At 24.8% G+C, this 10,000-nt stretch overlaps 2 protein-coding genes across 15 annotated transcripts in view; one reads left to right on the forward strand and one right to left on the reverse strand.

Annotated features, from left to right (window-relative positions):
• LOC124954861 (voltage-dependent calcium channel gamma-7 subunit) overlaps positions 1-1,285 on the forward strand; it is a 39,245-nt gene extending 37,960 nt beyond the window's left edge. For all 13 annotated transcript variants that reach the window (XM_047508441.1, XM_047508437.1, XM_047508445.1 and 10 more), the window contains one exon: positions 1-1,285. This exon is cut by the window's left edge and continues 1,595 nt beyond it. The gene's annotated coding sequence lies outside the window, so the exon portion shown is untranslated.
• A 4,035-nt stretch (positions 1,286-5,320) lies between these two features.
• The window catches only part of LOC124954707 (transmembrane protein 114), a 28,473-nt gene continuing 23,793 nt past the window's right edge, over positions 5,321-10,000 (reverse strand). For both annotated transcript variants that reach the window (XM_047508030.1, XM_047508028.1), the window contains 3 exons: positions 7,171-7,248; positions 6,474-6,611; positions 5,321-5,756 (listed from right to left, as the gene is read on the reverse strand). In XM_047508030.1, the coding sequence (XP_047363986.1) occupies positions 5,506-5,756; positions 6,474-6,611; positions 7,171-7,248 (467 nt within the window). In that variant the 3' untranslated portion in view covers positions 5,321-5,505. The remainder of the gene's footprint in view (positions 5,757-6,473; positions 6,612-7,170; positions 7,249-10,000) is intronic.

A 10,000-nucleotide genomic window follows, 5' to 3' on the forward strand; every position in this document is an offset into this window, starting at 1 on the left:
TTAACGAAGGCGCTTGATAAATATATTCTAGACATGATACGCAAAAAATATATTAAATAAGATTCATTTTTATTTTGGACTCAATTGAAGAGCCTATTTTCAAATCGTCTTAAATCGATACTTAACGATAATAAAATTTATTTCGTCGGATTAAATCGAAAGAACTTTGGTCTCTCTTGAGAAATAAATAAAATTTTGTTTTTATCTTAGTCGAAAGATTTTTCTAATGTAAAAAAAGAAAAAGAAAAGAAATCAATCAATCGAGATTAAAGCGATAGGGAAAAGTGCGGATTTAGATTGTGGTTTAGGTTTGCGTCTTGGATTGCGTTTGAATTTTAAATAATTATATGATAATAGATTAAAATGTCATATCAAGTAATATTCAATAATTATATTTAAGCAAAACCTTTTAAGAAATATATAATAAGAAAACTGTGATTTTTCTCAGCTTTATAATGAATCAATGAATTTGAAACGTTTTGGAAATAAGCTTTTCAAATGTAATGCAAATAATGTAATTTATACGTATTCGTGATAATAACGAATAATGTGTAATTATGCGAAGGAAAGAAAAAAAAAAAAAAAAGAAAAAAAAAGAAAAAAAAAAAAAAGAAATCACTTCGAGCATGCAATTGTTGATAATTAAGTGACTAATTGTTATTTCGTTATATTAAATCGTGTATCGATTAAATCGCGAGGACTAATTGTAAGCATACGATTTTTAACTCGTATTATCGACATTATATATATATATATATATATATATATATATACATATATATATATAGAAGGCATAATAAGTTATACGCGGATTGTACACTATTTTAAGACTTCGATACGGTATAAAAAAAGAAAACAAAAAAAAGAAAAAACAGAAAAAAAAAAACAAAAAGGAAAGAAAAAATGATAAAAAAGAAAAAAAAAAAAAAGAAAAAGAAACCGATAACAATAAGTTTTTACATAATTATGAAATAATTTTTAAAAGATTTGACGAAATCTACAGTGTCTCTTAAAATTATACGTATTTAGAGATTACTGTAATAATCGTGTAATTAATCAGAAGCGTTTGTCAACTATATATACAAATATTTAAATAATGCGCGATAAGCTGAAATTTTATAAGGGACAAAAGTTATTGCCAGTTGTAATATTAGATTATAAGTAATTACTTGCCGATATATAAATAAGAGTCATACATGATTGAAAACGTCGATAAAAATTGTATTCCTTTATTTGTTTTTTTTTTTTTTTTTTTTTTTTTTTTTTTTTTTCGTTACGTACGGCATCATACGTAAAACTGTTGTATCGTCATTAAATTTGATAAGTATAAAAACGATTTTTTTTTTTTTTACAATACAAAAAGGAAGAAAAAGTAAAATAAAGTAAATTAAAATAAAATAAAATAAAATAAAATAAAATAATCAATAGTATCAGGGTACATTTAATAATATAGATTGTTTCAATCGTATAAAAGATTTTTCGTAGAAATCAATAATTTTTTACTGTCGATAATTGAAATCAATATTTATTGTATAATTTCATATATATATATATATATATTTTTTTTTTTCTTTTTTATTTTTAAATATATATAAATAATAATCTCTCTCGTTTAATTCGATAATGATGATACGACTATCGGGTATCGTTCGTTACGCGATAAATTAATAAATATTGTTTATAAATTAATAAATAATTAATAATACGTAATATGTAAATTTGTTGTTTGTTCTCGATGGTGATAAGCTTGTCCAAACTTTACCGTTTATACAATAAAGGTCCGTCAAAACGAAGTTGAATTACTCTGTTAGATCATATTATCTCCAAATTGTTGAAATGAAATATAATAAATAAGGAAGATTCAAAGAAGAAACAAATTTTCTTTATACACGTAAACATTCATTTATTTTGAATCGTTCTCGAAAGAGAAGATGTGTGATTACATTTATATTTATATATACACGAGGAGTAAATGTCTTTTTCATGTAAGAATAGTCATTTAAAATTTTCATTAAGTAACAAACGAACGAACGAACGAAGGAACTTTCAACCATCAAACATTCTTCGTAAACAATTCAATCGCAAACCGATCATCTGTTTTAGATTTATCTCTTAAATTTTCTTCAAAGAAAATATTTTTATTTTTATTAATAGAATTGAATTATGAAAATACGATGATTCTGTAAGCATTGTTAGTCTATTTTTTTTTTTTTTTTATTCTCTTTTGTCCTTTTTTTTTTCTTTCTTATTTTTTTTTTTATTTTTATTTTACAGATACGTACAGATGTCCATCATAGCAAAATTGAAATCTTTTAAGGAAGACATTAGTTCAATTTCTAATGGAACATATATTCTTTTTTCTTTTCTGTCTCTTTTTTTTTTTTTTTCTTTCTTCTTCTTCCTTTTTTTTCCTTTTTTTTTTCTTTTTTTTTTTTTTTTTTTACACATTATACATCCCCTCTCTCGCGCATTATTTCGCCTCGTATAGAAAAATAAATAAAATTTCATTTTCTTTTTACGAAATATTTTCTTGGCTCAAGTCAAATATTTATCCGTTCTTTTTTTTTTCCCCCGTCAAACGTTCACGACATTTGTGATGGAGAGGCAGTGTATCGATTAAGGGGGTGTTGAGGATGTATGCTAGTACAACATACGAAAATGAATAACTCACGTATATACAGGGTGATTCGTTAATTCTCCGATGTCAATGATTAAAAAGAATTTCTTTTTAATTTTTACATGAAAATAATTTAAACATGAAAAGTTACAGGCCATTTAATTAACAAGTAATAAATTAAAAAAAAAATATATATATATATATATTTTTATTCGTTCAAAAATTTTTATTATTTGTTAATATTCACTATTACATTCTCATTATCATATTATCATTATCATCGAGAATTATTTTTAAATAGATTTAGCGAATCACCTTGATCCATCTGTACATAGAAAAAAACAAAAAAATCAATTCTATAAAATATATAATAAATCGTAAATAAAATTGAAAATTTGGTTTTATTGAATTTTAATTATGCAGGTAAGTAGGTACACCTGTATCGTTGATATTTATGACGATTATATATATGTACATATGTCAGTAAGGGCCAATTAAAATTTCATGAAACGTTTAATAAAAAAAAAAAAAAAAGAAAACAAAAAGAAAAACAAAAAAAGGAAAAAGAAATAAAAAGAAAAAGAATAAGAAAAAAGAAATAATTTAAACAATCAATACTTCGAAAGATAATTAAAAGAAATTTATCGATAAATTAATTATGTGACATACATTACGATTAGATCTTCAAGTGTCGAGTCTTTCGTTAAGTTTTGTACACTTCTTCTTTCTTTTAGTTTTTGTTATTTTTATTTATTTATTTATTTATTTTTTTTTTCCATCTACACGATTTAATCATCAATTCTTTTTGTTTATATTTATAAATATATCGCATGATTAATAATATATTTATAAACGTGTTCTCGTTTGATTTAAAATTCTTATCATGGACAGAGATAATATTACCTTCTGAGATTATAAAATGATTGTGTTTATTCCTATATAAAGTATAAAAGAGAATTTATGTATATATATATATATATATATATATATATATATATATATATATATATATATATATATACCAATAGTATAAACGTTCCAATTGTTATTCCAATTAATATTTTTGTGATTGTTAAATATTGATATAGGTATTTCTTAATTTATGATATTATCATTATGAGGTATTAATTTGAGATATGTTTGAGACATTGATCGGTTTTCGAATTCTTACACGCAACTCTCAAACTCGCAATACGCACCCTCTCTCCTTCTCTCTCTCTCTCTCTCTCTCTCTCTCTCTTTCTCTCTCTATTTTTCTCTTTCATTCTTTTTTATAGTCATACGAACAAATACATTTAACGAGCATACGAGAAAAGAGATATACATAAATTATTTGAACGCACGCTTTCGCGATTTAATATACATTTTTTGAATATTGTACTTTTCGTACATTCTTATAACGATAAAGCAAATATACGTATACAATATAGATATCTATTTACAGATATTTCATATATACGTGACAATATTGAAACGACATTGTTTTCACGATCATCAATGAAATATTGACTTTGTGAAAATCTAATAACGAAATATCGATGAAATAATTCTATTACGTTTATAATATTTATCAACGTAATATATAATTATATTAAAGACAATGTATAATTTGTCAGAAATTAAATACATATCATCGTGTTATTTACGATGAAAAATTGTTGTATAGAACGAAGATAATATTAATATGATATTATTTATATTATATTAAGTTAAATAATTACGATCAACGTGAATCGTTCTGCTTTTTTCTTTTTTTTATTAATTTCAATATTATTCGAAAAGTGTTAATATTATATAAACAGATTTACAATCAGATTTTTTTTATATTTGTGAATTTATATATATATATATATATATATATATATATATATATATATATATAAACACACATATTTTGGTGGACAACTATTTTTGAGAGACGAAGAACCGGAGAAGACGGGAAATAGTATAATGGGGTGATATTTTTGGAAACGTTTGCTCTGCACGTAATGTAACGTAGTAAACCTTAGACGCGCAAGCGTAGTTATACCCTTTCTTTGTGTGCTGTTATATATATATATATATATATATATATATATATATGTATGTATGTATGTATGTATATATACAGGGCGTTTCATCTAGACCAATCATTTGAAATGTTGATTTTCAGAGGAAAATATTATTTTTTATTATTTCACTTTTCATTTTTATTTTCTCGTATTTTCGATTTATACGAAATCCTTCTTTCTTTTAAATCATCTTTTGTGAAATCGTTCTTTCGAAATCTTTCTGGAAATACGAATGAGTTTAAAAATGTGAACGTTCGCGAAGACAAAATATTTTATTTAAGAAAACTTTCGATAGGATTGTCATTAACTTCGATGTATTTTATTTTTTACGCTTGAACGAACGATTTCTTTGTAGTTTTAATTATTTTTGAATTCTATTCTGATATCGTAAAGATTTGCTTAGAGTGTTAATATAATAGTGATTATATTAATAATAGTAAAAATCTTTTATAAAAAATCATTTCCGATAAAACGTGTAAATATTTTATTCTCTTTCTTTCTCTCTTTCTCGTATTATGTAACGTCATTCGTATTTGTTAAAAATTATCTGTCGATGAACGAAGAAAATTTTTTCATTGGCTAAGAAAAAAAAAAAAAAAATTGTTGGTCGATCTCAAAAATAATATAAAATTTTAATCTAATAATAAGATAAAAAAAAAAAAAAAAGAAAGAAAGAAATAAATGTTGAATTATTATTTGTTTCTTTTTTTTTTTTATTGTTTCTTTCGTATCACGAAAAAAATGAAGAGAACGAAACTCGATATTTCTAATGGTCGAATTAAATGAAACACCCTATATGTACGAACACCATATACATACGTATGAGGATGAAGGGGACTAACGACCGATTATCGTTGGTTCATCGGCCATAGCGATCTCCTCGGTTGGCGCCTTGTCCCTCTTCCTTTTCCTCGAGAAAAGCATAAAGGCACATCCCGCGATTAGGTTGCAAAGGAAGACGATCCATGCCAGGATAAGAGAAAAATCGTATCTCATGATCGCACCCTTAGGGAACGTTTCGTAAACGTTTGTGCTTTCGTAATCGACCGAAGAAAGGAGTACTTGTATTACCACCATGTTGCAAGCAGCTGTAAAAATAATTTTTATCATATATCTTATTAGTATTCGATGACGTTGATAAAAATTATTAGAGAAAATATTTGGGGGAGAAAAAAATATTATTATTATTATTATTATTATTATATATTATTCATCGTTAATAAATGAAAAACGTAAGACAAAATATTTTTTCAAAAGGGTATTGCCAGGATGAAGATCAATTTTTTTTTTTTTTAAATAATGAATGAATTAATTAAAATTAACTAATTACCTTACAATATGTTTATATATATTTATATATACAATTTTTGAGTAGGTCAAGCAAGAATAGGTCAAGCACGAATAGGCCAAGCATGAATAGATCAAACATGAATAGGTCAAGTAAGAATAGGTCAAGCAAGAATAAGTCAAGCATGAATAGACGAAATATGAATAGGTCTGACAAAGAATAGGTCAAGTCTGAATAGATGGAGCATGAATAGATTATGAATGGAATAGGTATAGAATAGATGAAGCATGATTAGGCATAGCATGAATTGGTGAACAACACAACAACAATATTGTGTATATATATGTATATGTATGTATGTGTATACATATGTAGAGAAAAAAGGTAAGTGGAAAATATCGAGATTCATTTTCATTGTGGGATAACGTATTACGTAAAAATTTATTGTCATTCTGATAGTAATTATGCACGTACAATTGCATTCGTAATTTGCAGTGTTTACTTCGAAATTAATTACCACTAATGAAATGTATTCCTCCGGCCAGCCGTTTGAACATGTAGCGTGGGTTGCGGAACGTGTAGATGGAGAAGCAGAATCCCATTATCATTATAAACATACTGATAATAGCAAACGAGACCTGAGTCCTAGCATAATCTGGGAGAAAATGAAAAATTTATCGTATATGGGTATAACTCATTCATTCATGCAGTATGCAGTAAAATTTTCGAATAATTAAAATTTTTCGAAAATAGTATATATAGTATAGATAAAAAATAGTATAGATTTTCTATATATTCTGTATATATAATATATATATATATTTTATGGAATAAAATTATATCATAAAGAATTGAAAAAAGTTATTTAAATTTTCTCGTAAATTTGATTGACTTTTTATGATCGAGATTTAAATTCGATGTAAAACTTTTATAAACTTGAAATCGTTTTCTTCGTAAATTAGCCAAAAAATTTTGACGACTAAGATGCACAATTTATTATACTATTCCATTCGTTAAATGTAAATGTTCTTTTGCCAATTTCGCATGATCAAAGAATCCCTGTATATTTATGTTCTGGTTACAATATCGATTTATATATAATATATATATATATATATATATATATATATATATATATATATATATATATATATTTTTTTTTTTTAACTCCATTGCTTGAGTTTCTTGAATAACTTATTAAAATATATACTTACTGATCACCGTCCTGTCTAATCCCGGATCTATATCGAATTTTGATTCAGGCGGGAACATCTCCTGGTACTTGCATTCACCTAAAATCAATAAATTACGAAAAAAGAATTTTATATAATAATTATAAAAGAAATTTATATAATAATAATTATAAAGATTCGTACAATAATTGTCTCTCTTTATCTTTCTCTCTCTCTCTCTCTCTCTCTCTCTCTCTCTCTCTCTCTCTCTTTTTCACTCTTTTTTTTTTTTTAATTACTTCTACGTTATAACATTTTTCATTTAAAAATAACATTTTCACGTGACTTTGTAATTTCAATGTTACGTCAAGTTATAACTATAATATATCAAATGATATTTTAAAAAATTCTTGATTCCAGTCTTGCACAGTTACGTTTTACAATATTATTCGTTTGAAATATAAAAATTGAAGCTATTAAGAGACTCGTAAAGAGAAAAAAAGAAATTTGAAAAATATCAGCGGCTATAAATTGGATGACTCTTAGTTAAAACACTAACTCGAACGAGGAACAAGCAATATTATTCGCTCGACATCGTATAAATATTATTGATAGTAATACCAGATCTATTAATAAATCCCTATCGTAGTAAGAAAATACTCTATGGTATAAGAAATTTATTGATGAATTTTATATTATAAATAGAAAAAAAAGGAAAAAAAAAGAAATAAAAAAAAAAAAAAAAAATAGAAGAAAGAAAAAACTAATTCTTTGATCGTTCCTATAAAAAGTTTCCATGGGAGAACATATATATTTTGTTTTAAAATTATTCGTTAAAAGATATTTCACATATTTTATATAAAAAATTATATTACATGCATGCATTCTTTTTATATAATACAAATTTGCAATATATCTCATGGTGGTATAGATTAACAAAATTAATGTATTATTTTAATTAAATATTTGCAAATAATAAATTATGATAATTATTATCTATCCGAACTTATTACGTGGTATAATTATTTCGAAAAGTAGAGAAAGAAAAAAAGGTCAGACTATAATGGGGTTAATATTAATCCTTCCAAGAGGGGAGAATTTTCATTAGTTTCGTATCTCATGAATTTATTATTATTATTATTATTATTATTATTATTATTATTATTATTATTATTATTATTATTATCTTTTTATTTCTTATTGTTAGTAAAGTCGGGCTGATATACTTTAATAAAAATATTTTCTTTCACCATATTCCTTTTTATTTCATTATTCGAAACATTTTATTGAATCGATCTTTTTTATGAGAAATAAATGAAAAAAAGTTTGTCATTATTCAAAATACGTATACTATCTGTCTACTTCGTTTAAAAATCAATATAATGGTCTATAATTTTAACTTAATCGTTCGCCATTATTTCTAACTTTGGTTTCAGGTATTATTTTAATTCTTTTTTTTTTTTTTTTTTTTCTTTTTTTTTTTTCTTTTTTCACATTTTGATCGGTTCTAACTTTCGATTTTACCTAGCACGTGCGCGTACTCTACACATGAAACAAGGTTGAAGAATATTAAGTAAGAACTAAAGAGAGACAGAGACAAAGAGAAATGAAGAGAGAGAGAGAGACAGAGAAACGGAACCCGCTCTCCCGCCCCTTCCTCTCATTTATTTCTGGCTCCTCGTTTATTTTGCCGAAACACTCGTCTCTGAAGTCTGAACGAAAGCAGCGCACGTGCGTTAATGTAAGAAACGAATGTCGACGACAATTCCACGATTCATCGTCAACCCCGTTCATCCGAAATTTTTTCTTTCGTCGGTCTTCGATATACAATATTTCTTTTCTTTTTTTTTTTTTTTTTTTTCTTTTTTTTTCCCCATTTCTTTTCTCCCCTAATAAACCATTTCGATACAGTAAAAAAAAATGAGCGGCGTTATCTTTTTTTTTTTTTTTTTTTGTTTTTTTTTCGTTTTTTTTTTTTTTTTGTCTCGACAAATAACATTAATGCAAACAAAATTTTCGTATGAACTTCGATCGAATTTATTCGACAAACGGATTATCTCCATCACAAATCATGACGCGTTGTATCGGATTTTTTGATTTCAAAATGTATTTAAAATATTTTTTTTTCTTCTTCTCTTTTTTATTTTTTTTTTGTTTTTTGTCTTTTTTTTGTTTTTCTTAATGAAATTTATAACACTTCAAGGTCCGAGTAAATGAAATGAGATAATAAAATATAATAAATTTCTTATGAAATTTATAATATTCCAACTGTTATTAAGTTGTTATTAAATTAAGGACAAAGTTTAATAAAAAGATGTGGCAACGTGTGAATTCTTTAGATCTTATGTTTGAAAAATGAAACAAGAAACAAAGAAACGAAAAAAAAAGAAAAAAAGAAAAACGTAAAAAAGAAAGATAAAAATAAAAATAAAAAAGGGAAAAGAAAGAGGAAAAGTACCGATTAAAGGTCGATTCGCAATATTTCAGTCGCGTTTCGTTTCAAGTCATCGTTTTCATGACTTCAGTCACAATTATGTTTCATCGGACATTTATACGCGTGTCGGTTTAATTATACAATTTTATTCGTATTCATTTATTCGCTATTATATTTTATCTAAAGAAATATTACGAACGATCAGAATTTTGTCGTTTAAAAAAAAAAGTCATTAAAAAAAAAAAAAAAAAAAAAAAAAAAAAAAAGAAAAAGTCATTATAAAAAAATAAGAAACGAGATTTAACGAGATCTTCATGTTTTATATACGATCGTACTAACGAGGAAATTTAAAATTATATATTATATTTAAATTATATAAAATATTATTAAAAAATTATTGTAGCATAGAACAATCGAAATGGATATTAAACGGAGATT

The sequence above is a fragment of the Vespa velutina genome, chromosome 16 (assembly GCF_912470025.1).
Source record: "Vespa velutina chromosome 16, iVesVel2.1, whole genome shotgun sequence".
NCBI classification, from domain to species: domain Eukaryota; kingdom Metazoa; phylum Arthropoda; class Insecta; order Hymenoptera; family Vespidae; genus Vespa; species Vespa velutina.